Below are 27,820 nucleotides of genomic sequence, written 5' to 3' on the forward strand. Positions count from 1 at the left end.
CCGCAGCGCTTCCGGGTCCGCGCGCTGCCTCCCCCCTCCCACCCGCCTTCCCCGCAGCCAGTCACAGCCACGGCCCCGCCCTCTCTCTCCTCCCATTGGTCTCTGTCGCCTGCAGGCCCCGCCTCTCTCGCTCTCATTGGCTCCCCGGGCTGTCAGTCACGTGTCCCGCGCTCCCCATTGGTCGCGGCGCGGAGAGGGCGGGAGCTTCTCGCGCGGCCCCCCGCTTTGATTGGCTCTTCCCGCCGTCAGTCACGTGCCCCGCGCTCCCATTGGCCGCCGCTTGGCGGGAGCGGGGTTTTCGCGCGCTGCCCCGCACGCCGGGGCCTCCCCCGGGTCCTACAGCTCCCCCCCCACCCCGGGTCCCCCCTGAACCCCTACAGCACCCCCCCCCCGACCCGGGTCCCCCCTGAACCCCCTCGGGGCCATGGAGCGGCGGCGGGAGCTGAGGGCGATGCTCAAGGGCTGGGAGGAAGCGTTCCTGAGGCAGTGGAGGAGGAAACCGGGGAAGGTGAGGACGTGAGGGACCCCTAATTCCCCCTCCATCACTGTGACCCCCCCCAACCAGCTCCCCCCATCACAGGGACCCCCCTAGCACCCCCTATCCCAGCCCCCCCATCACAGGGACCCCCCTAGCGCCCCCCAACCCAGCCCCCCCATCACAGGGACCCCCCTAGCGCCCCCCAACCCAGCCCCCCCATCACAAGGACCCCCCTAGCACCCCCTAACCCAGCCCCCCCATCACAAGGACCCCCCTAGCACCCCCTAACCCAGTCACCCCATCACAGGGACCCCCCAGCACCCCCCAACCCAGCCCCCCCATCACAGAGACCCCCCTAGCACCCCCTAACCCAGCCCCCCCATCACAGGGACCCCTCAGCACCCCCTAACCTAGCCCCCCCATCACAGGGACCCCCCTAGCACCCCCTAACCCACCCCCCCATCACAGGGACCCCCCTAGCACCCCCTAACCCAGTCCCCCCATCACAGGGACCCCCCTAGCGCCCCCCAACCCAGCCCCCCCATCACAGGGACCCCCCTAGCACCCCCCAACCCAGCCCCCCCATCACAGGGACCCCATCTAGCACCCCATATCCAAGCTCCCCCCTTCACAGGGACCCCCCTAGCGCCCCCTAAGCCAGCCCCACGAATCACAGGGACCCCGCAGCACCCCCCCAACCCAGCCCTCCCATCACAGGGACCCCCCCTAGCACCCCCTAACCCAGCCCCCCCCATCACAGGGACCCCCCCAGCACCCCCTAACCCAGCCCCCCCCATCACAGGGACCCCCCTAGCGCCCCCCAACCCAGCCCCCCCATCACAGGGACCCCCCTAGCACCCCATATCCCAGCTCCCCCCTTCACAGGGACCCCCCCAGCACCCCCCAACCCAGCCCCCCCATCACAGGGACCCCCCTAGTGCCCCCCAACCCAGCCCCCCCATCACAGGGACCCCCCTAGTGCCCCCTAACCCAGCCCCCCCATCACATGGACCCCCCCAGCACCCCCTAACCCAGCCCCCCCATCACAGGGACCCCCCTAGCACCCCCTAACCCAGCCCCCCCCATCACAGGGACCCCCCTAGCGCCCCCTAACCCAGCCCCCCCATCACAGGGACCCCCCAGCACCCCCTAACCCGGCCCCCCCATCCCAGGGACCCCCCCTAGCACCCCCTAACCCAGCCCCCCCCATCACAGGGACCCCATCTAGCACCCCATATCCAAGCTCCCCCCTTCACAGGGACCCCCCTAGCGCCCCCTAACCCAGCCCCACGAATCACAGGGACCCCGCAGCACCCCCCAACCCAGCCCCCCCATCACATGGACCCCCCTCAGCACCCCCTAACCCAGCCCCCCCATCACAGGCACCCCCCTAGCGCCCCCTAACCCAGCCCCCCCCATCACAGGGACCCCTCAGCACCCCCTAACCCAGCCCCCCCCATCACAGGGACCCCTCAGCACCCCCTAACCCAGCCCCCCCAATCACAGGGGACCCCTCCAGCCCCCCAAACCCGGTCACCCCCATCCAAGGGACCCCCCAATTCCCCCCTAACTCCTCATCCTCCATCCCAGGGACCCCTCAGCCCCCCCAAACCCAGTCCCCCCATCCAAGGGACCCCCCCCATTCCCCCCCAACTCCTCATCCTCCATCCCAGGGACCCCGCAGCCCCCCCAAACCCGGTCACCCCCATCCAAGGGACCCCCCAATTCCCCCCTAACTCCTCATCCTCCACCCCAGGGACCCCTCAGCCCCCCCAAACCCGGTCACCCCCATCCAAGGGACCCCCCAATTCCCCCCTAACTCCTCATCCTCCATCCCAGGGACCCCTCAGCCCCCCCAAACCCGGTCACCCCCATCCAAGGGACCCCCCAATTCCCCCCTAACTCCTCATCCTCCACCCCAGGGACCCCTCAGCCCCCCCAAACCCGGTCACCCCCATCCAAGGGACCCCCCAATTCCCCCCTAACTCCTCATCCTCCATCCCAGGGACCCCTCAGCCCCCCCAAACCCGGTCACCCCCATCCAAGGGACCCCCCAATTCCCCCCTAACTCCTCATCCTCCATCCCAGGGACCCCTCCAGCCCCCCCCAACCCAGTCCCCCCTCTCCCCTCGTTAACTGGGGGGTGATAATTAGGCCCACCCCCCTGCCCCAGCCTGGAGTGACGCTCTCCTTGCTTTGCAGGCTGACGTGGAGGCGGCTCCGGAGGAGACCAGGAGTGAGTGGCCACCACGTCTCCCACCTCCCAGGGGGGGTTTTGGGGGGTCTTGGGAGCCTCAATGAAGGTCCCAGAGCTGGAGGGGGGGAGTTTGGGGTGGGGGGGGTCATCCCCGAGCTGGACTCACACCCAGAGTCCTGAGCTCGATCTTCATGGAACCATGAAATGGGTTGGAAGGGATCTCAAAGCCCCCCCAGATCCATGGGCAGGGACACCTCCCACTGGATGTGGTTGCTCCAAGCCTCATCCAACGAGATGAGAGGATCCGAAGCCATGAAGTCAGAAGAAGGATCCAAAGCCACGAGACCAGAAGCATCCAAAACCAAGAGACCAGAAGGATCTGAAGGCACAAGATCAAAAGGTTCGGAAGCCGTGAGGCGAGAAGGATCGGAAGCCTCATGACGAGAAGGATCGGAAGGCGCCAGATGAGAAGGATCCGAAGCCACGAGACAAGAAGGATTGGGAGCCCCAAGACGAGAAGGATCCGAAGCCCCGAGACCAGAAGGATCCAAAGCCACAAGACCAGAAGGATCTGAAGGCACGAGATCAAAAGGATCCGAAGCCCCGAGTCGAGAGGGATCCGAAGCCACGAGACAAGAAGGATCCAAAGCCACGAGACGAGAAGGATCCAAAGCCACAAGACGAGAAGGATCCGAAGCCCCGAGACGAGAAGGATCCGAAGCCCCGAGACGAGAAGGATCCGAAGCCCCGAGACGAGAAGGATCCGAAGCCGTGAGACGAGAAGGATCCGAAGCCGCGAGACGAGAAGGATCCGAAGCCGCGAGACGAGAAGGATCCGAAGCCGCGAGACGAGAAGGATCTGAAGCCACAAGACCAGAAGGATCTGAAGGCGCAAGATCAAAAGTATCCGAAGCCCCGAGACGAGAAGCATCCGCAGCCCCGAGACGAGAAGCATCCGAAGCCCCGAGATGAGAAGCATCCGAAGCCCCGAGATGAGAAGTATCCAAAGGCGCGAGACCAGAAGGATCCGAAGCCCCGAGACCAGAAGGATCCGAAGGCGCAAGACGAGAAGGATCCGAAGGCGCAAGACGAGAAGGATCCGAAGGCACGAGACGAGAAGGATCCGAAGCCACGAGACCAGAAGGATCTGAAGGCACGAGATCAAAAGGTTCGGAAGCCGCGAGACGAGAGGGGTCAGAAGCCCCGAGACAAGAAGGATCCGAAGGCACGAGACGAGAAGGATCCGAAGGCGCGAGACGAGGAGGATCTGAAGCCCCGAGACGAGGAGGATCTGAAGCCCCGAGACGAGGAGGATCCGAAGCCCCGAGACGAGGAGGATCCGAAGCCCCGAGACGAGGAGGATCCGAAGCCCCGAGACGAGGAGGATCTGAAGCCCCGAGACGCGAAGGATCCGAAGCCAAGAGACGAGAAGGATCCGAGGCCCCGAAACCAGAAGGATCCGAAGGCACGAGACCAGAAGGATCCGAAGGCGCGAGACCAGAAGGATCCGAAGGCACAAGATCAAAAGGATCCAAAGCCTCAAGAGGAGAAGGATCCAAGCCCCCAAGATGAGAAGGATCCAAAGGCGCGAGACCAGAAGGATCCGAAGCCCCGAGACCAGAAGGATCCAAAGCCCCGAGACCAGAAGGATCCGAAGCCACAAGACCAGAAGGATCCGAAGCCACAAGACCAGGAAGATCTGAAGGCACAAGATCAAAAGGATCCGAAGCTCCGAGACCAGAAGCCTCCGAAGCTCCGAGACGAGAAGCATCCGAAGCCCCGAGACAAGAAGGATCCAAAGGGAACATCTGGAGGTTGAACACCAGGAGAAGGTTGTTCACCCAGAGGCTGGTGGAGCACTGGAAGAGGCTCCATGGGAAGCAATCCTGGAGCCGATATTCCAGAAGAGTTCGTCCAACTCCCTCCTGGTGGGAACGTTGGAGTCCCCGGGAGCTGGACTCGATGGTCCTTGTTGGGGTCCTTCCAGCTCAGGATGTTCTGGGGGTCCATCCAAGTTCTGGGTGGTTGGAATCCAATCCCGGCCTCTCCCGCAGGGCTCTACCGGGAATACCGGGAGCTCAAACGGCACCAGGAGGAGCAGGAGTCGGCCCAGCTCGGCCCCGCGGCGGCCGTGGAGACCCCGACTGCGGAGCAGGTACCAGGGACCCCCCCAAACCCAGCTCCCCCATCCCAGAGACCCCCCCAAACCCAGCCCGCTCGTACCAGGGACCCCCCCAAACCCAGCCCCCCCATCCCAGAGACCCCCTCTAACCCAGCCACCCCATCCCAGGGACCCCCCCAAGTCACCCACCCATCCCAGGGACCCCCCCAAACCCAGACCCCAATCCCAGAGACCCCCCAAACCCAGCCCGCTCGTACCAGGGACCCCCCCAAACCCAGCCCCCCCATCCCAGAGACCCCCCCAAACCCAGACCCCAATCCCAGAGACCCCCCCAACTCAGCCCCCCCATAGCAGGGACCCTCCCAAGTCACCCACCCATCCCAGAGATCCCCCCAAACCCCAATCCCAGGGACACCCCCAAACCCAGACCCCCCATCCCAGAGACCCCCCCAAACCCAACCCCTCATCCCAGAGACCCCCCCAAACCCAGACCCCAATCCCAGGGACCCCCCCCCAAACCCAGACCCCAATCCCAGAGACCCCCTTTAACCCAGCCCCCCCATCCCAGGGATCCCCCTCAACTCAACCCCCCCATCCCAGGGACCCCCCCCAAACCCAGACCCCAATCCCAGGGACCCCCCCAAACCCAGCCCCCCCATCCCAGAGACCCCCCCAAACCTAGACCCCAATCCCAGGGACCCCCCCAAACCCAGACCCCAATCCCAGGGACACCCCCAAGCCCAGACCCCAATCCCAGAGACCCCCCCAAACCCAGCCCCCCCATCCCAGAGACCCCCCCCAAAACCCAGACCCCAATCCCAGGGACACCCCCAAACCCAGACCCCAATCCCAGAGACCCCCCCCAAACCCAGCCCCCCCATCCCAGAGACCCCCCCAAAACCCAGACCCCCCATCCCAGAGACCCCCCCAAACCTAGACCCCAATCCCAGGGACCCCTCCCAAACCCAGCCCCCCCATCCCAGGGACCCCCCCAAACCCAGACCCCCATCCCAGAGACCCCCTCTAACCCAGCCCCCCCGTACCAGGGACCCCCTTTAACCCAGCCCCCCCGTACCAGGGACCCCCCCAAACCCAGACCCCCATCCCAGAGACCCCCCCAAACCCAGCCTCCTCATCCCAGGGACCCCTCAGCCCCCCTAACCCAGCCCCCCCATCCCAAAACACCCCCCCCCCCCCAAAACCCAGGGCCCATACTAGGGACCCCCCATCCCAGGGACCCCCCCTAACCCAGCCCCCCTATCCAAGGAACCCCCCAAAACCCAGCCCCCCCCATCCCAGGGACCCACCCCAACCCATCACCCCTATCCCAGGGACCCCTCAGCCCCCCCGTAACCCAGCCCCCCCATCCCAGGGACCCTCCAGTTTCCCCCTAACCCAGCCCCCCCATCCCAGGGACCCCCTCTAACCCAGCCCCCCCATCCCAGGGACCCCCCCAAACCCAGACCCCAATCCCAGGGACACCCCCAAACCCAGACTCCAATCCCAGAGACCCCCCCCAAACCCAGCCCCCCCATCCCAGAGACCCCCCCAAAACCCAGACCCCAATCCCAGGGACCCCCCCAACCCCTCATCCCCCATCCCAGAGACCCCCCCCAAACCCAGACCCCAATCCCAGAGACCCCCTTTAACCCAGCCCCCCCAATCCCAGGGACCCCCCCCAAAACCCAGACCCCCATCCCAGAGACCCCCTCTAACCCAGCCCCCCCGTACCAGGGACCCCCCCAAACCCAGCCCCCCAATCCCAGAGACCCCCCAAAACCCAGACCCCAATCCCAGGGACCCCCCCAAAACCCAGCCCCCCCATCCCAGAGACCCCCCCAAACCCAGACCCCAATCCCAGGGACCCCCTCTAACCCAGCCCCCCCATCCCAGGGACCCCCCTCAACTCAGCCCCCCCATCCCAGAGACCCCCCCAAACCCAGACCCCCAATCTCAGAGACCACCCCCAAACCCAGGGACCCCCCCAACCCCTCCTCCCCCATCCCAGGGACACCCCCCCCCCCAACCCCTAGGTGAGCAATTTTTGACTTCAAATATTGGGGGGATTTGTGGGTTTTTGGGGTTCCAGAGGTGGATTCTCCGGTGTCTCCTCAGGTGCCGGATTCCGGATGTTGGGGTTCCCACCTCAACCGGCAGCCGAGACCCCCCAAAACGAGCCGCGCCGGCCCCGAGCCCTCGGCACAGCTCTACGGGATGAGGCTGAGGGCCAAGCTGGGAGCGGCCGGCAAGGTCAGAGCCCCCCAAAATCCCAACACCCCCAAATCGCAGCCCCCCCAAAATCCCAGCCCCCTCCTGCCTGAGCCCCCCAAATCCCAGCTCCCCAAATCGCAGCCCTTTCCCAGCAGAGCCCCCTAAAATCCCAGCCCCCCCCCAACCAAAATCCCAGCTCCCTTGGGCCAGAGCCCCCCAAAATTGCAGCCTTCCAAGATCTCAGCCCCCAAATCCCACCCCCCTCCTCCCAGAGCCCCCCAAAATCCCAGCTTCCTTGTGCCAGAGCCCCCCAAAATCCCAGCTCCCTCCTCCCAGAGCCCCCCAAAATCGGAGCCCTCCAAGATCTCAGCCCCAAAATCCCACCCCACTCCTACCAGAGCCCCCCAAAATCCCACCCCCCTCCTCCCAGAGCCCCCCAAAATCGGAGCCCTCCAAGATCTCAGCCCCCAAATCCCACCCCCCTCCTCCCAGAGCCCCCCAAAATCCCAGTTTCCTTGAGCCAGAGCCCCCCAAAATCCCAGCCCTCTCCTCCCAGAGCCCCCCAAAATTGGAGCCCTCCGAGATTTCAGCCCCTAAGTCCCAGCCCCCTCCTCCCAGAGCCCCCAAAATCCCTGCTTCCTCCACCAGAGCCCCCCAAAATCCCAGCCTCTCCCACCAGAGCCCCCCAAAATCCCACCCGTTCCACCAGAGCCCCCCAAAATCCCAGCTCCCTCCTCCCAGAGCCCCCCAAAATCGGAGCTCTCCAAGATCTGCACCCCTAAATCCCAGCCCCCTCCCACCAGAGCCCCCCAAAATCCCACCCCCTCCTCCCAGAGCCCCCCAAAATCCCAGCTCCCTCCACCAGAGCCCCCCAAAATCAGAGCTCTCCAAGATCTCAGCCCCCAAATCCCAGCTCCCTCCTCCCAGAACCCCCCAAAATCCCAGCTCCCTTGTGCCAGAGCCCCCCAAATCCCACCCCCCTCCTACCACAGCCCCCCAAAATCCCAGCCCCCTCCACCAGAGCCCCCCAAAATCCCACCCCCCTCCTCAAAGAGCCCCCAAAAATCGGAGCCCTCCAAGATCTCAGCCCCCAAATCCCACCCCCCTCCTCCCAGAGCCCCCCAAAATCCCAGTTTCCTTGAGCCAGAGCCCCCCAAAATCCCAGCCCTCTCCTCCCAGAGCCCCCCAAAATTGGAGCCCTCCGAGATTTCAGCCCCTAAGTCCCAGCCCCCTCCTCCCAGAGCCCCCAAAATCCCTGCTTCCTCCACCAGAGCCCCCCAAAATCCCAGCCTCTCCCACCAGAGCCCCCCAAAATCCCACCCGTTCCACCAGAGCCCCCCAAAATCCCAGCTCCCTCCTCCCAGAGCCCCCCAAAATCGGAGCTCTCCAAGATCTCCACCCCTAAATCCCAGCCCCCTCCCACCAGAGCCCCCCAAAATCCCACCCCGTCCTCCCAGAGCCCCCCAAAATCCCAGCTCCCTCCACCAGAGCCCCCCAAAATCAGAGCTCTCCAAGATCTCAGCCCCCAAATCCCAGCTCACTCCTCCCAGAACCCCCCAAAATCCCAGCTCCCTTGTGCCAGAGCCCCCCAAATCCCACCCCCCTCCTACCACAGCCCCCCAAAATCCCAGCCCCCTCCACCAGAGCCCCCCAAAATCCCAGCCCCCTCCACCAGAGCCCCCCAAAATCAGAGCTCTCCAAGATCTCAGCCCCCAAATCCCACCCCCCTCCTCCCAGAACCCCCCCAAATCCCACCCCCCTCCTACCACAGCCCCCCAAAATCCCAGCCCCCTCCACCAGAGCCCCCCAAAATCCCAGCCCCCTCCTCACAGAGCCCCCCAAAATCGGAGCCCTCCAAGATCTCAGCCCCCAAATCCCACCTCCCTCCTCCCAGAGCCCCCCAAAATCCCAGTTTCCTTGAGCCAGAGCCCCCCAAAATCCCAGCCCTCTCCTCCCAGAGCCCCCCAAAATTGGAACCCTCTGAGATTTCAGCCCCTAAGTCCCAGCCCCCTCCTCCCAGAGCCCCCCAAACCCCCCCCCCTCCTCCCAGAGCCCCCCAAAAGGGATGGCGAAGGACAATGGGCGCCCCAGATGCCCCCCCAAACCCCCCCCAGACCCTCCCAAAGGTCCCTTTCGATTCAGAGGTCCCCGAGGCCGCCCTCCCCCCTTCCCCTCCTGTCCATGTGTCCTTCTCCCTCATCTCCTCCCACCCCCAGGAGCCCCCCCTGACGCCGAGGTGGACCCCAACTCCTAAGAGAACCCCGATTCCCAAGAAGACTCCGACTCCCTTCGAGCTTCCAACCAATCCAGGAGAGGAAACCTCGTGGCCTCCACCGGTTGAGGCTTCGTGGAGCGCTGGAAGCGAGCGTGAAGCCCTCATCCTTCCTCCTTCCATCTCCAACTTGGCCCCCGTCATCCTCACCGCCAGCTCCAAGCCCCCCGCGACGCCGCTTCCCGAGAAATTCCAGAAGATCCGGATGACGGTGGCAAAGAGAATGGGATCGCTCGATCCCGCCTGGCTCCGGAGGTGCCAGGAGGTGCCTGAGGATGGAGGGACAAGGCTGGATGGGCCGCAAGGGATGGGTGGAGGAACCTCCCTGGAGCTGGACACGGAGGTGAGAAGGTTGGGGGGAGATTCCAGGAGGAAAAGGCCACGTGGAGGAGCCGGTGGAGCTGCTGGAGGAGAAGCTGGAAGAGGAGCTGGAGGAGAATGTGGAGGAGGAGCTGGAGGAGAAGCTAGAGGAGAAGCTGGAAGAGGAGCTGGAGGAGAAGCTGGAAGAGGAGCTGGAGGAGAAGCTGGAAGAGGAGCTGGAGGAGAATTTGGAGGAGGAGCTGGAGGAGAAGCTGGAGGAGAAGCTGGAAGAGGAGCTGGAAGAGGAGCTGGAAGAGGAGCTGGAAGAGGAGCTGGAGGAAAAGCTGGAAGAGGAGCTGGAGGAGAAGCTGGAAGAGGAGCTGGAAGAGGAGCTGGAGGAGAAGCTGGAAGAGGAGCTGGAGGAGAAGCTGGAAGAGGAGCTGGAAGAGGAGCTGGAAGAGGAGCTCAAGGAGGAGCTGGAAGAGGAGCTGGAGGAGAAGCTGGAGAAGCTGGAAGAGGAGAAGCTGGAGGAGAAGCTGGAAGAAGAGCTGGAAGAGAATCTGGAGAAGGAGCTGGAGGAGAAGCTGGAAGAGGAGCTGGAGGAGAAGCTGGAGAAGCTGGAAGAGGAGAAGCTGGAGGAGAAGCTGGAAGAAGAGCTGGAAGAGAATCTGGAGAAGGAGCTGGAGGAGAAGCTGGAAGAGGAGCTGGAGGAGAAGCTGGAGAAGCTGGAAGAGGAGAAGCTGGAGGAGAAGCTGGAAGAAGAGCTGGAAGAGAATCTGGAGAAGGAGCTGGAGGAGAAGCTGGAAGAGGAGCTGGAGGAGAAGCTGGAAGAGGAGCTGGAGGAGAAGCTGGAAGAGGAGCTGGAAGAGAATCTGGAGAAGGAGCTGGAGGAGGAGATGGAGGAGAATCTGGAAGAGGAGAATCTGAAAGAGGAGATGGAGGAGCTGGAGGAGAATCTAGAGGAGGAGCTGGAGGAGAAGCTGGAAGAGGAGCTGGAGGAGAATCTAGAGGAGGAGCTGGAAGAGGAGCTGGAGGAGAAGCTGCAGATGCCACGGAGGCTCCTGCCAAGCCCAGACGAGGCTCGGCCAAGGGAGCTCTTGGAGCTGCCGTGAACCAGCGTGAGGAGGAGGAGGAGAAGGAGGAAGAGCACGTGGCAGCCCCGAAGAAGAGAAGGAAGGTGTCGAAACCTTTGGAAAACGTCCTGGGGGACCTGGAGGAGGAGGAGAAGCCCAGACCCACCCGGAGAGCCGTGGCTGCCAGGTACGATCCAACGGGGGTCGTAGGGTTGTAGAGTGAAGCTCCCCATCCTGATCCCACCTCGTTCTCCGCCTTGTTCTCCGTCCCGTCCCACCTCGTTCTCCATCCCACCTCGTTCTCCATCCCACCTCGTTCTCCATCCCATCCCACCTCGTTCTCCATCCCACCTCGTTCTCCATCCCACCTCGTTCTCCATCCCATCCCACCTCGTTCTCCATCCCACCTCGTTCTCCATCCCACCTCGTTCTCCATCCCATCCCACCTCGTTCTCCATCCCACCTCGTTCTCCATCCCATCCCACCTCGTTCTCCATCCCATCCCACCTCGTTCTCCATCCCATCCCACCTCGTTCTCCATCCCACCTCGTTCTCCATCCCATCCCACCTCGTTCTCCATCCCATCCCACCTCGTTCTCCATCCCATCCCACCTCGTTCTCCATCCCACCTCGTTCTCCATCCCACCTCGTTCTCCATCCCACCTCGTTCTCCATCCCACCTCGTTCTCCATCCCACCTTGTTCTCCATCCCACCTCGTTCTCCATCCCATCCCACCTCGTTCTCCATCCCATCCCACCTCGTTCTCCATCCCACCTCGTTCTCCATCCCACCCCACCTCGTTCTCCATCCCACCCCACCTCGTTCTCCATCCCACCTCGTTCTCCATCCCACCTCGTTCTCCATCCCACCCCACCTCGTTCTCCATCCCATCCCACCTCTATCTCCATCCCACCCCACCTCTTTCCCTCAGGACGCGTCCGCACGGAGGCGGCAACTTCATCCGCCTCAACCTCAAGAGAAAATCCCACGTCCGCGGTTCCGCCCTGCGGGGAAGTCGCCTTCGGAAGCAGGTGAGATCCCACCTTGGCCTCATCAACCTCACCAAAAACCTCTGGAGACCAACCTCATTCCCAGCCCAATTCCAATTCCTCCATTCCAGGATGGATTTAAAACATTTTTCCTCGTCCTCATCTCCAGATTTTTCCTCCCATTTTAATATTTTCCTTTTTTTATTCCGTTTTTCCGTATTTTTTTCCTTCCCACCCTTTTCCGCTTCGGCTCCGCGCCAAAAAACTTGGATTTTTTTCATCTTTCCCTATTAATTAACACAAAATCCTCTAGGAGCATCAACTAGAAGAGAATTTTTTTCTTTTTAAAGCTTGGAATGTTCGGATAGAGCAAAAAACACCTTCAGGAAGGAAAAAAAATAAGGAAAATACGGAAAATATAATAATAAAAAGTCTAAAAGTGACGGGAATTGATGTTGCTCCACAGGTTTGGAAGCAAAAGTGGAAGAAGAAAGCCGAGAACTTCAGTGGAGGTGGCGGATCTTCCCAAATCCGAAGCTCCGGCGCCTGTTTCCGATGCGGCTCGATGGGACATTGGGCGGCGGCGTGTTGGAGCCGAGGTTGGAAAACGGGTCGGGGTGGGATCTTCTTGGAGATCAGGAAGCAACCGTTGGGCTTTTCCCACCTTCTCGTCGTTGGGTTGAGGATTTTTTGGGATGAGTTTTGACTTCCGCACGGTTTCTCTGCTGGGAAACTGTCGCTTTCTGGACTTCGCAGGCTGCTGGGTTGGAAGATGTTTGGATGGAGGGTCCGGAGTGGTGGGAAATGGAGTTAACTCCAGCTGGAGGCCAGTTCCAAGTGGTGTCCCCAGGGCTTGGTGGGGCCAATCTTGCTCAATGTCTTCATCCATGACCTGGATGAAGGCGTTGAGGGCACCCTTAGCGAGTTTGTGGATGACGCTAAGCTGAGTGTGGAGCTGCTGGAGGGGTTTGAGGGTCTCCAGAGGGATCTGGACAGGCTGAGAGCGGTGGGATGAGGTTTAACGAGGCCAAACGCCGGGTCCTGCACTTGGATCTCAACCCTGAGCAGCTCCAGACTAGGAGAAGTCTGGCTGGAAAGGTCCCTGGAGGAGAAGGACCTGGCGGGGTTGGTTGAACATGAGCCAGCAGGGGCCCAGGTGGCTGAGAAGGCCAAGGGCATCTTGGCTTGGAGCAGAAATGGAGTGACCAGCAGGTCAGGGAGGTTCTTCTCCCTCTGGACTCGGCCCTGGTGAGGCCGCTCCTCGAATCCTGGGGTCGGTTGTGGGTTCCTCGCTCCAAGAAGGATGTTGAGGCTCTGGAGCGAGTCCAGAGAAGAGCAACGAAGCTGGTGAGGGGGCTGGAGAACACGAGGAGCCTGTGAGGAACCTGGGGGTGTTCAGCCTGGAGAAGAGGAGGCTGAGGGGAGACCTCGTTGCTCTCTCCAACTCCCTGAGAGGAGGGTGTGGAGAGGAGGGAGCTGGGCTCTTCTCCCAAGGGACAACCAGCTCCACCAGGAGAGGTTGAAGAAGACCTCAGGAAGAACTTCTTCACGGAAAGGGTCACTGGGCACTGGAAGAGGCTCCAGGGAGGGGGTTGAGTCACCTTCCCTGGAGGGGTTTAGGAGACGGGTGGACGAGGCGCTGAGGGACACGGGTCAGTGATTGATGGGAATGGTTGGACTCGCTGATCCAGGAGGTCTTCTCCACCCTGGCGATTCCATGATACCTCATGGCAAGGTGGTTTCTTTAAGCTTGTTTTCCACCTGTAGGGAAGGCGGCGGCTCCACCACCGGAGGAGGAGAACGGCCTTTCCAAGGAGGAAGAAGAAGAGGAGGAGGCCCCGCTGCCCACGCTGGAAGAGGTGGCTCGTCGGACCAACACCATCTGCTCTGAGCTTTCTGGTGAGGACCCAGGGCTCTGAGATGGATTCCTGGAACCATGAAATCCTTTCCTTTTTCCCCATGAGAAGTTTGAGTTCTCCAGGACCTGAAGGTTTGGACAACCTTAGAATCATGGAATGGGTTGGGTTGGAAGGGACCTCAAAACCCACCTAGATCCGTGGGCAGGGACACCTCCCACCAGCTCAGGTTGCTCCAAGCCCCATCCGACGTGGCCTTCAACACCTCCAGGGATGGAGCATCCGCAGCTTCTCTGAGGAACCTCTTCCAGTTCCTCCCCACCCTCCTCGTGAAGAATTTCTCCCTAATGTCCCACCTAAATCTTCCCCTTTCCGATCTAAAGCCGTTCCCACCTCGTCCCACCACTCCAGCTCCTTGGAAAAAGTCCCTCCTTGGCTTTCCTGGAGGCCCTTGAAGTCCTGAAAGCTGCTCTCGGGTCTCCCTGGAGCTTTCTCTTCTCCGGGGTGGACAACTCTCTCAACCTGTCTTCGTAGCGGAGGTTCTCCAGCCCTCAGATCATCTCCGTGTCCTCTAATAGTTCCATCTCCTTCTTTTGGTGACTCCAGAGCTGGACCCAGGACTCCAGGGTCTCACCAGAGCGGAGCAGAGGAGCAGAATCCCCTCCCTGAGCTTGTTCTCCTGGAAGTGTCACCTTGCCCGGTGCTGGTGGGTCCCACCTGCTGCTTTATTCCCTCAGGGAGCAGAAGCAGCGAGCAGGAAGCATCTGAGAAGCTTCCAGAGGCGCCGCCGTTCCTGGATGTGTGGAGACCGGCGTACGAGCCACCTTCTCCTCCACCACCCGTGGAGCCGCTCTACAGCCTGGGACCCGATGAGAAGGTGCAAGGTAGGAGCCAAAGCGATGCCAGGGGTGGTTCCACCTCCATCGCTCCCTTCCTGACCTCATCCCTCGTCCCAGCAGAGACCCCAGAGGAGGTGTTTGAAGCCCTGAAGATGTTGGGATACAGCTCCTTCCGGCCTGGCCAGGAGGTGGCCGTCATGCGGATCCTCTCCGGTGGGTTTGTGTCCTCCACAACCTTCTTTTCTCCATGGAGTTTGGGTTCTTCTACCTTCCCTATGGAGCAACCAGATTGTCCTCCATGGAGTTTGGGTTCTTCCATATGGAGCAATCGGATTGTCCTCCATGGGGTTTAGGTTCTTCTTCCATATGGAGCAAGCGGATTGTCCTCCATGGGGTTTGGGTTCTTCCATATGGAGCAACCGGATTGTCCTCCATGGGCTTTGGGTTCTTCTTCCATATGGAGCAACCAGATTGTCCTCTATGGGGTTTGGTTCTTCCATATGGAGCAAGCGGATTGTCCTCCATGGGCTTTGGGTTCTTCCATATGGAGCAACCGGATTGTCCTCCATGGGGTTTGGGTTCTTCTTCCACATGGAGCAACCGGATTGTCCTCCATGGGCTTTGGGTTCTTCCATATGGAGCAACCGGATTGTCCTCCAGGAGTTTGGGTTCTTCTTACATATGGAGCAACCAGATTGTCCTCCATGGGGTTTCAGTTCTTCCATATGGAGCAACTGGATTGTCCTCCATGGGGTTTGGGTTCTTCTTCCCTATGGAGCATCCGGATTGTCCTCCATGGGCTTTGGGTTCTTCCATATGGAGCAACCGGATTGTCCTCCAGGAGTTTGGGTTCTTCTTCCATATGGAGCAACCGGATTGTCCTCCAGGAGTTTGGGTTCTTCTTACATATGGAGCAACCAGATTGTCCTCCATGAAGTTTCAGTTCTTCCATATGGAGCAACCGGATTGTTCTCCATGGAGTTTCGGTTCTTCCCTATGGAGCAACCGGATTCTCCTCCATGGGCTTTGGGTTCTTCTCCATCCCCTTCCACGTGGAGCATCCGGATTGTCCCTCACCGATGTCCCTCCCTCCTTGTCCTTCCAGGTCTCTCCACGCTGCTGGTGTTGCCCACGGGGATGGGGAAGTCCCTGTGCTACCAGCTTCCCGCGTTCCTCTACCACAAACGTTCCAAGTGCATCACCCTGGTGGTGTCCCCTCTGGTGTCCCTGATGAACGACCAGGTATCTCCCCCACATCCACCTTCTCCCACCTCAAACCCTGCTTAGATCCCGCTGGACGCGGCCGTTGAAGCTTCTCGCGTCTCCGAACCGGAGAAGTTGGTATCCGAGAAGGTCCAACCGGTGATTCCGGGATTGATTTCCAGGTCTCAGGGCTCCCACCGTGCTTGAAGGCCGCGTGTGTCCACTCCAACATGACCAAAACCCAACGGGAAGCGGTGATGGAGAAGGTGAGAAGATGGGGGGCTCCAAGCTCTACACGGAGATCATGGAATTCTGGAATGGGGCGGGGGTTGGAATGGACCTCAAAGCCCACCCAGTTCTCCCACTGGATCAGGTTGCTCCAAGCTTCATCCTCCGTGGCCTTCAACACCTCCAGGGGTGGGACAACCTCTTCCAGGCCCTCCCCACCCTCAGCATGAAGAATTTCTTCCTCGTGTCCAATCTAAGTCTTCCCTCTTCCAATTTCAAGCCGTTCCTCCTCGTCCCATCGCTTCAGGCTCTTGGAGAAGGTCCCTCTCCAGCTTTCCTGGAGCTCCTTCAGGTGCTGGAAGCTGCTCTAAGGTCTCCTTGGAGCCTTCTCCAGGCTGAACAAGCCCAACTCTCAGCCCGTCCTCAGAGCCGAGGTTCTCCAGCCCTCGGATCATCTCCGTGGCCTCCTCTGGACCCGTTCCAACAGCTCCATCTCCTCGGGGCTCCTTTCAATCATCCCCCATCCTGGATTGAAACCGTGGATCATCCCAACCCAAGCGTAGGACCTTGTTGAACCTCCTGAGGTTCCTCCAGCCCCACTTCTCCACCTTGTCCAGGTCCCTCTGGATCTCATCCCATCCTTGTGGTCTTCTGGGTTCAGTTTTGGGTCCCTCACTCCAAGAAGGACATTGAGGGGTCTGGAGAAGGGAATCTGCTGGTGGAGAAGCTGGAGAACCAGGTTGTGAGGAGCAGCTGTGGGACCTGGGGTTCTTCATCCTGGAGGAGGCTGAAGGGAAGACCTCATCGTGGTCTCCAACGGCCTGGAAGGAGGTTGTGGTGGGTCTTTTCTCCCGAGGAACCAGTGATGGGACGAGGAAATGACCTCGAGATGCACCAGAGGAGGTTTAGATTGGACATTGAGGAAGAATATCTTCATGGAAAGAGCGGTGAAGGCCACCAGGCCCGTGAACTCATGTCCTGATGGTGGCACCAGCCCGTTCCACTTGGAGAACCTCGTTAAGAAGCCCTCGTATCGCTCTCCTCCCTCATCCCGGCTCTGATGTTTCTGGTGTAGGTGAGACGGGGCGAGGTGCAGGTCCTCCTGTTGTCTCCCGAAGCCCTGGTTGGCGGCGGCGGCGGTGGCTTGGGCTGGAGCTGCTTGTCTTCTCCTGAGCGCCTGCCCCCCGTGGCCTTCGCCTGCATCGACGAAGCTCATTGCGTCTCCGAGTGGTCCCACAACTTCCGTCCTTGCTACCTGCGGCTCTGCAAGGTGGGAAAAGCCCCGTCCTGGCTGGTGGGAACCCATGATGACCACGAAGGACACCAAGTTCCTCTTCGTTCTTCTTCTTCTTCTTCTTCTTCTCCACAGGTTCTTCGGGATCACCTGGGCGTTCGCTGCTTCCTGGGCTTGACGGCGACGGCCACCTTGGCCACGGCGAGGGACGTGGCCCAGCACCTCGGAATCCCACCGGAGGAAGGGATCGCGGTGCGAGCGGCCACCGTGCCCCCCAACCTCTGCCTCACCGTCTCCATGGACCGAGAGAGGGATGAGGTGAGGGACACCGTGGGTGACACCAAGCTGGGAGGAGATGGGGATCTTCTGGAGGGTCTGCAGAGGGATCTGACCAGGTTGGATCCATGGGATGGATGGATGGAAGGGTCTGCAGAGGGATCTGACTGATTGGATCCATGGGATGGATGGAAGGAAGGGTCTGCAGAGGGATCTGACCAGGCTGGATCCATGGGATGGAAGGAAGGAAGGGTCTACAGAGGGATCTGACCAGGTTGGATCCATGGGATGGATGGAAGGAAGGGTCTGCAGAGGGATCTGAGCAGGTTGGATCCATGGGATGGATGGAAGGAAGGGTCTGCAGAGGGATCTGACTGATTGGATCCATGGGATGGATGGAAGGAAGGGTCTGCAGAGGGATCTGGCCAGGCTGGATCCATGGGATGGATGGAAGGAAGGGTCTGCAGAGGGATCTGGCCAGGCTGGATCCATGGGATGGATGGAAGGAAGGGTCTGCAGAGGGATCTGGCCAGGCTGGACCCATGGGATGGATGGAAGGAAGGGTCTGCAGAGGGATCTGACCAGGCTGGATCCATGGGATGGATGGAAGGAAGGGTCTGCAGAGGGATCTGGCCAGGTTGGATCCATGGGATGGATGGAAGGAAGGGTCTGCAGAGGGATCTGACTGATTGGATCCATGGGATGGATGGAAGGAAGGGTCTACAGAGGGATCTGACCAGGTTGGATCCATGGGATGGATGGAAGGAAGGGTCTGCAGAGGGATCTGACCAGGCTGGATCCATGGGATGGATGGAAGGAAGGGTCTGCAGAGGGATCTGACCAGGCTGGATCCATGGATGGATGGAAGGAAGGGTCTGCAGAGGGATCTGGCCAGGCTGGATCCATGGGATGGATGGAAGGAAGGGTCTGCAGAGGGATCTGACCAGGCTGGATCCATGGATGGATGGAAGGAAGGGTCTGCAGAGGGATCTGACCAGGCTGGATCCATGGATGGATGGAAGGAAGGGTCTGCAGAGGGATCTGGCCAGGCCGGATCCATGGGATGGATGGAAGGAAGGTGTTTCCCACCCCTTTTTTGAGGACCCTCCTTTCTCCATCCCCAGGCCCTCATTTCCCTGCTGCGAGGAGAACGTTTCGGATGCTTGGATTCCATCATCGTCTACTGCACGCGGCGCGAGGAGACCACTCGCATCGCCGCGCTCATCCGGACTTGTCTTCAAGGAGTTCTCCTCAAGGATCCACCCAGAGCCTCAGGAGCTGCCGAGAAGAAGAAGACAAAGGGTAGGTGACGCAATCTTGGTCTCCAGAAGGAGCTCAAAACATCCCATGTGGAGAATCCACTCCAGAATGGAGAATCCTTAGGGAATGAACCACGCTTTGGTGGCTCCTAGAAGGTTCCTGACCCTCAAGTCTCTAGAAATCGGTGGGATTTCCCTTCCAAACCTCCCAGGTTGGACTTTAGGAATCTTCATCCTCCCTCAAAATCCATAAATGGATGGGTGGCCGAGCTCTGTCTCGTGAGAGCTTGGAAACCTTCGGTTCCCGGGATGGTTGCCCTCAGCTCCTTTGTTTGCCGAAGGCAGGAGAGCTCGGGTCACCTCGCTCCCAAAGCCACCAGGGCTTGACGACTTCTGGCACCTAACGAGGAGCTCTGGGGAGCAGCAGCTCTGGTCCAGGAAGAGTTGGCTGCTTGTTTCCATCCCTGATTTAATCATAGAATCCCGAGGCTGGAGAAGAACTTTGGGATCATCAAGCCTGTAGACCCTTCCTTCCATCCATCCCATGGATCCAGCCTGGTCAGATCCCTCTGCAGACCCTTCCTTCCATCCATCCCATGGATCCAACCTGGTCAGATCCCTCTGGAGACCCTTCCTTCCATCCATCCCATGGATCCAGCCTGGTCAGATCCCTCTGCAGACCCTTCCTTCCATCCATCCCATGGATCCAACCTGGTCAGATCCCTCTGGAGACCCTTCCTTCCATCCATCCCATGGATCCAGCCTGGTCAGATCCCTCTGTAGACCCTTCCTTCCATCCATCCCATGGATCCAACCTGGCCAGATCCCTCTGCAGACCCTTCCTTCCATCCATCCCATGGATCCAATCAGTCAGATCCCTCTGCAGACCCTTCCTTCCATCCATCCCATGGATCCAACCTGGTCAGATCCCTCTGCAGACCCTTCCTTCCATCCATCCCATGGATCCAGCCTGGCCAGATCCCTCTGTAGACCCTTCCTTCCATCCATCCCATGGATCCAGCCTGGTCAGATCACTCTGTAGACCCTTCCTTCCATCCATCCCATGGATCCAATCAGTCAGATCCCTCTGTAGATCCTTCCATCCATCCCATGGATCCAGCTTGGTCTGTAGATCCTTCCTACCTCTTTCTCCTCTTCCTTCCAGCACCGAAGAGCGTCCACCACCCGTTGAAGTGGATCGCGGACGCCTACCACGCCGGCCTCTCCGCCTCCGAGCGCCGCCGCGTCCAGAACCATTTCATGAGCGGCCAACTCCGCGTGGTGGTGGCCACGGTGGCCTTCGGCATGGGCTTGGACAAACCCGACGTCCGCGGCGTGGTCCATTACAACATGCCCAAGAACTTTGAGAGTTACGTCCAGGAGATCGGCCGAGCGGGACGAGATGGACAACCCGCTCAGTGCCACCTCTTCCTAGACCCGGAGGTGACGCTTCTTGGTGGGGCTGATGGATTTTCTTCCTTGTTTCTTGGGTTCTTCGTTAAGGTCCCTCATCGTTTCCACAGGGCGCGGATCTTCACGAGCTGCGGCGTCACATTTATGGGGACACGGTGGATTTCTTCACCATCCAGAGGTTGGTCCAGAAGGTTTTCTCGCCCTGCAGGTGCCTGGAGCTTCATCGGAAACACCAGGATGTGGTCAAGGTAAGGAGAAAAACCCATTTCTGCAGCTTTCCCGCCTTCTTAAGTCGTTAAGGAATGAGATAACGAGGTAGAATCATAGAATCGTGGAACCCCCGTGGTTGAGGTTCTGGGATGTCCCAGCATGGAGCTTCAATTCCATCTTGGAACCCCCGTGGTGGAGGTTCTGGATAGTCCCAGGATGGAGCTTCTGGTCCCAGCATGGAGCTTCAATTCCATCTTGGAACCCCCGTGGTGGAGGTTCTGGATAGTCCCAGGATGGAGCTTCTGGTCCCAGCATGGAGCTTCAATTCTATCTTGGAACCCCTGTGGTGGAGGTTCTGGATGGTCCCAGCATGGAGCTTCAATTCCACCTCAGGAACCCCTGTGGTGGAGGTTCTGGGTGGTCCCAGCATGGAGCTTCTGGTCCCTGCATGGAGCTTCAATTCCATCTTGGAACCCCCGTGGTGGAGGTTCTGGATGGTTCCAGCATGGAGCTTCTGGTCCCAGCATGGAGCTTCAATTCCACCTTGGGAACCCCTGGGGTGGAGGTTCTGGGATGTCCCAGCATGGAGCTTCTGGTCCCAGCATGGAGCTTCAATTCCATCTTGGAACCCCTGTGGTGGAGGTTCTGGATGGTCCCAGCATGGAGCTTCAATTCCACCTCAGGAACCCCTGTGGTGGAGGTTCTGGGTGGTCCCAGCATGGAGCTTCTGGTCCCAGCATGGAGCTTCAATTCCATCTTGGAACCCCTGTGGTGGAGGTTCTGGATAGTCCCAGGATGGAGCTTCTGGTCCCAGCATGGAGCTTCAATTCCATCTTGGAACCCCCATGGTGGAGGTTCTGAATGGTCCCAGCATGGAGCTTCAATTCCACCTCAGGAACCCCTGTGGTGGAGGTTCTGGGTGGTCCCAGCATGGAGCTTCTGGTCCCTGCATGGAGCTTCAATTCCATCTTGGAACCCCCGTGGTGGAGGTTCTGGATGGTCCCAGCATGGAGCTTCTGGTCCCAGCATGGAGCTTCAATTCCATCTTGGAACCCCCGTGGTGGAGGTTCTGGATAGTCCCAGCATGGAGCTTCTGGTCCCTGCATGGAGCTTCAATTCCATCTTGGAAGCCCCGTGGTGGAGGTTCTGGGATGTCCCAGCATGGAGCTTCTGGTCCCAGCATGGAGCTTCAATTCCATCTTGGAAGCCCCGTGGTGGAGGTTCTGGGATGTCCCAGCATGGAGCTTCTGGTCCCAGCATGGAGCTTCAATTCCATCTTGGAACCCCCGTGGTGGAGGTTCTGGATGGTCCCAGCATGGAGCTTCAATTCCATCCTGGGAACCCCCGTGGTGGAAGTTCTGGATGGTCCCAGCATGGAGCTTCAATTCCATCTTGGAACCCCCGTGGTGGAGGTTCTGGATGGTCCCAGCATGGAGCTTCAATTCCATCTTGGAACCCCTGAGGTGGAGGTTCTGGCCAGGAGAAGGACTGGGATGTCCTAGGAGGAAGATGGGAGCTGGTCCGTCCTTTAATCCGTGACGTTATGGTTCCTCACAGGATGGGGAGGTGGAGGACTCCGAGATGGCCGAGGTCTTGGAGGAGGAGGAGGAGAAGGAGGAGAAGAAGGGGAAGGAGGAGGAGGACGGCAGCGAGATGAGGCAGAGAGGACCTCGTGTGTGCTACAAGCACGAACGAGCCGTTCCCATCCAAGAAACCGTGGAGTCCTTGGATCTCCGGGAGGAAGGTGAGGGGGAAATCGGATCCAAACGGAGATCCTGGAGGTGGGGATCTACCCCAGCTTCACGTTCTCCTGCAGCCTTCAACCAGGGGAGTGGGATGGGGAGAGGGGTGAGGGATGGAGACCAGGGGTTGAGGGGTTGGAGACTTCGGAGCATACTGAGCTCGGGATGAGGGACTGGAGGTGGAGCCCGGGATGAGGGATGGAGCCCTTGGAGCGTGATGAGAAGGGGAGTTGGGGATGGAGCCCTTGAAGCCTGGTGAGAACGGGAATTGGGAATGGAACTTGGGATGAGGGATGGAGCCCTTGGAGCATGTTGAGAAGGGGAATTGGGAATGGAGCCTGGGATGAGGGATGGAGCCCTTGGATCAAGAACAGGAATTGAGGATGGAGCCCTGGATGAGGGATGGAGCCCTTGGAGCATGTTGAGAACGGGAATTAGGGATGGAACCTGGGATGAGGGTTGGAGCCCTTGGAGCAAGAACGGGAATTGGGGATGGAGCCCGGGATGAGGGATGGAGCCCTTGGAGCGTGATGAGAACGGGAATTGGGAATGGAACCTGGGATGAGGGATGGAGCCCTTGGAGCGTGATGAGAAGGGGAATTGGGGATGGAGCCCGGGATGAGGGATGGAGCCCTTGGAGCATGTTGGGAACGGGAATTGGGGATGGAACCTGGGATGAGGGATGGAGCCCTTGGAGCACGATGAGAATGGGAATTGCGAATGGAACCTGGGATGAGGGATGGAGCCCTTGGAGCATGATGAGAACGGGAATTGGGGATGGAACCTGGGATGAGGGATGGAGCCCTTGGAGCATGTTGGGAACAGGAATTGAGGATGGAGCCCTGGATGAGGGATGGAGCCCTTGGAGCATGTTGAGAATGGGAATTGAGGATGGAGCCTGGGATGAGGGATGGAGCCCTTGGAACAAGAAGGGGAATTGGGGATGGAACCCTGGATGAGGGGTGGAGCCCTTGGAACAAGAAGGGGAATTGGGGATGGAGCTCGGGATGAGGGATGGAGCCCTTGCAGCATGATGAGAAGGGGAATTGGGGATGGAGCCCTTGGAGCAAGAACGGGAATTGAAGATGGAGCCCAGGATGAGGGATGGAGCACTTGGAGCAAGAACGGGAATTGAGGGTGGAGTCCGGGATGAGGGATGGAGCCCTTGGAGCATGATGAGAACGGGAACTGGGGATGGAGACCAGGATGAGGGATGGAGCCCTTGGAGCATGATGAGAAGGGGAATTGGGGATGGAGCCCTTGGAGTGTGAAGAGAACGGGAATTGAGGATGGAGCCATGGATGAGGGATGGAGCCCTTGGAGCAAGAACGGGAATTGGGGATGGAGCCCTTGATGAGGGATGGAGCCCTTGGAGCATGTTGAGAATGGGAATTGGGAATGGAACCTGGGATGAGGGTTGGAGCACTTGGAGCAAGAACGGGAATTGAAGGTGGAGCCTGGGATGAGGGATGGAGCCCTTGGATCAAGAATGGGAATTGAGGATGGAGCCCGGGATGAGGGATGGAGCCCTTGGAGCATGATGAGAAGGGGAATTGGGAATGGAGCCTGGGATGAGGGATGGAGCCCTTGGAGCATGATGAGAAGGGGAATTGGGGATGGAACCTGGGATGAGGGATGGAGCCCTTGGAGCAAGAACGGGAATTGGGAATGGAGCCTGGGATGAGGGATGGAGCCCTTGGAGCGTGATGGGAACGGGAATTGGGGATGGAACCTGGGATGAGGGATGGAGCCCTTGGAGCATGATGAGAACGGGAATTGGGAATGGAGCTCTGGATGAGGGATGGAGCCCTCGGAGCAAGAACAGGAACTGGGGATGGAGCCCGGGATGAGGGATGGAGCCCTTGGAGCATGTTGGAGATGGAGCCCGGGATGAGGGATGGAGCCCTTGGGGCGTGATGAAAAGGGGAGTTGGGGATGGAGCCCGGGATGAGGGATGGAGCTGAGGATCAGGGCTGGGATCTGGGCTCTTGTCCTGCAGGCATCGAGACGCTCCTGTGCTACCTGGAGCTTCACCCGCAGCGCTGGCTGGAGCTTCTTCCTCCCACCTACTCCTCCTGCCGCCTCGTCTGCTACGGAGGATCCCGGCAGCTCCGGGCTGCGGCGCGGAGGTCAGAGCTGGAGCCCCGGCCTCGTTCCCGGTGGTTGGGAACCTCCTGGCGGCGCCGGGATCTGCCGGAGGAGGAATTTTCAAGCTCCGAGCAGGAGGAACAACCGGATTTGTGGTCTCCTTCACCCTCAGTTCTCCACCCGTCGCCGTCTTCCTGGCCCAGGAACGCCTGGCGGGGAGGGATCGGAGCCACGGCAGCTCCGTGGAATTCGACGTGGTCTCCTTGAGCGATTCCATGGGTTGGGAAGCGGCTCTGGTGAAACGCGCTCTGCGCCAGCTCCAGTGGGATCCGCGTCTCCGAGGAGGTACCAGCGTCCCCGATGCTTCATGGGACGAGGGAGGAAAATCCTCGGATCTCAGTAGGTTCCGGATCTCCTGGCTCTTGGGGCTTTCAGATGGTGGGAACGGCGAGAGGAAAAACGGGATCCTGGTGGAGTTTGGAGACTTGTCCTTCCACTTCCGCGCCTACGGAGACCTCTCCGACCAGGAGCTGGACTCCATCTGCGACTTCCTCCACCAGAGGGTGGTGGCCCGGGAGAAAGCGGCTCTTGGTCAACTCCGTGCCTGCTTCCAGGCCTTCCAGAGGTGAGCGTGGGTGGAAAAGCCCCTTCCAAGTCCTTCAACCTCCTCCCCGTGGTGGCCTCGTGCTTCCCAGTCTCCCAGTTTGGTTTGGGAACGGGAGGAGGTTGACAGCGGAGCACAGCGTGGCTTTCCAGAGCTACGGATCCCACCCGGAGGAGGAGGAGGAGGAGCGGAGTTCCCGGCTGAAGGCTCTGCTCGGAGCCTACTTCCAGGAGGAACCCAACGGAGAACGTGGCCACGAAGAAGAAGAGGAAGATCTCGGAGCTCCTAAAGTGAGAAAATCGAATTTTATTGGGAGTTGCTTCCGGCTTTGCCCATCGGCTGGTGTTCCTGGTGCAAGGAACCTCCAGTTGGGTTGGGTTTGGATGGGTCGGAGGTGGATTTGGGGGGGTCGGAGGTGGATTTGGGGGGGCCGGAGGTGGATTTGGATGGGTCGGAGGTGGATTTGGGGGGGTCGGAGGTGGATTTGGATGGGTCGGAGGTGGATTTGGATGGGTCGGAGGTGGATTTGGGGGGGTCGGAGGTGGATTTGGATGGGTCGGAGGTGGATTTGGGGGGGTCGGAGGTGGATTTGGATGGGTCGGAGGTGGATTTGGGGGGGTCGGAGGTGGACTTGGATGGGTCGGAGGTGGATTTGGGGGGGTCGGAGGTGGATTTGGGGGGGTCGGAGGTGGATTTGGATGGGTCGGAGATGGATTTGGATGGGTCGGGGATGGATTTGGGGGGGTCGGAGGTGGATTTGGGGGGGTCGGAGGTGGATTTGGATGGGTCGGAGGTGGATTTGGGGGGGTCGGAGGTGGACTTGGATGGGTCGGAGGTGGATTTGGATGGATCGGAGGTGGATTTGGATGGATCGGAGGTGGATTTGGGGGGGTCAGAGGTGGATTTGGATGGGTCGGAGGTGGATTTGGGGGGGTCGGAGGTGGATTTGGGGGGGTCGGAGGTGGATTTGGGGGGGTCGGAGGTGGATTTGGATGGGTCGGAGGTGGATTTGGGGGGGTCGGAGGTGGATTTGGGGGGGTCGGAGGTGGACTTGGATGGGTCGGGGATGGATTTGGGGGGGTCGGGGATGGATTCGGTCGGGTCAGAGATGGATTCGGTCAGGTCGGAGATGGATTTGGGGGCTTGGAGATGGATTTGGGGGGGTCAGAGATGGGATCGGTCAGGTTGGAGATGGATTTGGGGGCTTGGAGATGGATTTGGGGGGGTCAGAGATGGATTCGTTCGGGTTGGAGATGGTTTTTTGGGTCGGAGGTGGATTTGGGGGGGTCGGAGGTGGATTTGGGGGGGTTGGAGATGGATTTTTGGGTCGGAGGTGGATTTGGGGGGGTCGGAGGTGGATTTTTGGGTTGGAGGTGGGTTGGATTTTTGGGTTGAGACGTTGGGTTGGAGATGATGGGTTGAGGTGATGGGTCGGAGATGATGGGTCGGAGGTGATGGGTTGGATTTGGGTTGACATGATGGGTTGAGATGATGGGTTTGAGATGGGTTGGATTTGGGTTGAGATGAGGGGTTGGATTAGGGTTGAGATGATGGGTTGGATTGGGGTTGAGATGATGGGTTGGATTTTTGGTTTGAGGTGGGTTGGATTTTCGAGTCAAGATGATAGGTTGGATTTAGGTTGAGATGATGGCTTGGAGCTTTGGGTTGGAGTTGATGGGTTGGAGTTTGGCTTCAGAGATGGGTTGAGATGATGGGTTGGAGCTTTGGGTTCGGAGATGGGTTGGAGCTTTGGGTTGGAGATGATGGGTTGGAGTTTGGGTTCGGAGACGGGTTGAGATGATGGGTTGGAGCTTTGGGTTGGAGATGATGGGCTGGAGATGATGGGTTGGAGCTTTGGGTTCAGAGATGGGTTGAGATGATGGGTCAGAGCTTTGGGTCGGAGATGATGGGTTGGAGATGATGGGTTGGAGTTTGGGTTTGGAGATGGGTTGAGATGATGGGTTGGAGTTTGGGTTTGGAGATGGGTTGAGATGGTGGGTTGGAGTTTGGGTTCAGAGATGGGTTGAGATGATGGGTTGGAGCTTTGGGTTTGGAGATGATGGGTTGGAGACGATGGGTTAGAGTTTGGGTTTGCAGATGGGTTGAGATGATGGGTTGGAGTTTGGGTTCGGAGATGGGTTGAGATGATGGGTTGGAGCTTTGGGTTCGGAGATGGGTTGGAGCTTTGGGTCGGAGATGATGGGTTGGAGATGATGGGTTGGAGTTTGGGTTCGGAGATGGGTTGAGATGATGGGTTGGAGATGATGGGTTGGAGTTGGCGAGTTGGAATTTGGGTTCGGAGATGGGTTGAGATGATGGGTTGGAGCTTTGGGTTCGGAGATGAGTTGAGATGATGGGTCAGAGCTTTGGGTTGGAGATGATGGGTTGGAGTTTGGGTTCGGAGATGGGTTGAGATGCTGGCTTGGAGCTTTGGGTTCGGAGATGATGGGTTGGAGTTGACGAGTTGGAATTTGGGTTCAGAGATGGGTTGAGATGATGGGTTGGAGCTTTGGGTTCGGAGATGGGTAGATTTAGATGGACGGATGGATTTTTAGAGTGAGGAAGAGTAGGAATACGACTTCTCCTTGCCGTGTCCTTTCCTCCGCAGCTCTTGGAGTGGGAGAACCAGCTCCGCTCCGACATCCGCCACTTCCTCGCCATCCGCCCGGACGAGAAGTTTTCCGGCCGGGCCGTAGCCAGGATCTTTCACGGCATCGGTAGGAGAAGGGAGAGGCACCGATTGGGATGGGGTGGGGTGGGATGGACCTAACCAGGAGCTTCCCTGGCCTCTCCCGGCAGGCAGCCCCTGTTTCCCGGCTCAGCTCTACGGCCGCGATCGCCGTTTCTGGAGGAAACATCTCTCCTTCCCCTTCCACCGCCTGGTCCGCTTGGCCACGGAGGAGATCCTGGCCGCCCGGTGAAGCCCCGGAGCCACCTGGAGCTCCAAGAATTCTCCGAGTCCTGTTTCCCCGCTTCCAATCCCATCCTGGAGGGAGCTGAGGAGGCTCCGGGACGTGGGGTTTAACGAGCAAGGACCTCGTTTAGCGCTTGTCCCTGCTCCAAGTGGTTCCCACTCGCCACAGGGAATTTTTATATGGATTTTATCACGGAATTAATAAAAGGCGGAGACCTTTGCGCCCGGGCTCTGGGCACCATCCCTTTTCCATCCCAAATCCCATTTTCTTCCCATTCCTTCCACTTTTCCATCCCAAATCCCATTTTCTT

At 59.7% G+C, this 27,820-nt stretch overlaps 1 protein-coding gene across 3 annotated transcripts; it reads left to right on the forward strand.

Moving 5' to 3' along the window:
- Positions 1-27,768, forward strand: RECQL4 (RecQ like helicase 4). 3 transcript variants are annotated; one of them, XM_069854813.1, is made up of 24 exons: positions 4-508; positions 2,681-2,714; positions 4,730-4,830; positions 6,913-7,047; positions 9,225-10,840; positions 11,586-11,685; positions 12,110-12,242; positions 13,411-13,542; positions 14,237-14,383; positions 14,459-14,551; positions 15,444-15,580; positions 15,724-15,807; positions 16,845-17,039; positions 17,139-17,321; positions 18,404-18,581; positions 19,704-19,981; positions 20,062-20,199; positions 21,719-21,905; positions 23,903-24,032; positions 24,164-24,336; positions 24,427-24,616; positions 24,735-24,885; positions 27,204-27,312; positions 27,395-27,768. In XM_069854813.1, exons 1-24 carry the CDS (start codon positions 425-427, stop codon positions 27,514-27,516), a joined length of 4,830 nt encoding a protein of 1,609 aa, XP_069710914.1. In that variant the 5' UTR covers positions 4-424; the 3' UTR covers positions 27,517-27,768. The 3 variants fall into 3 exon arrangements, with proteins under 3 accessions (XP_069710916.1, XP_069710914.1, XP_069710915.1); XM_069854814.1 differs by lacking the exon at positions 6,913-7,047; XM_069854815.1 differs by lacking the exons at positions 27,204-27,312; positions 27,395-27,768 and having other exon boundaries at positions 1-508; positions 24,748-24,879.
- Positions 27,769-27,820: the final 52 nt, after the last annotated feature.

The sequence above is a fragment of the Phaenicophaeus curvirostris genome, chromosome 3 (assembly GCF_032191515.1).
Source record: "Phaenicophaeus curvirostris isolate KB17595 chromosome 3, BPBGC_Pcur_1.0, whole genome shotgun sequence".
In the NCBI taxonomy this organism is placed as follows: Eukaryota; Metazoa; Chordata; class Aves; order Cuculiformes; family Cuculidae; genus Phaenicophaeus; species Phaenicophaeus curvirostris.

Excerpts from the sequence above, each read along its gene's own strand:
- RECQL4 (XM_069854813.1), top strand. The coding sequence starts at position 425 with ATGGAGCGGCGGCGGGAGCTGAGGGCGATGCTCAAGGGCTGGGAGGAA. Across the intron at positions 2,715-4,729 it reads GGCTCCGGAGGAGACCAGGA|GGCTCTACCGGGAATACCGG; the intron begins GTGAGTGGCCAC and ends CCTCTCCCGCAG. Across the intron at positions 10,841-11,585 it reads CGGAGAGCCGTGGCTGCCAG|GACGCGTCCGCACGGAGGCG; the intron begins GTACGATCCAAC and ends TCTTTCCCTCAG.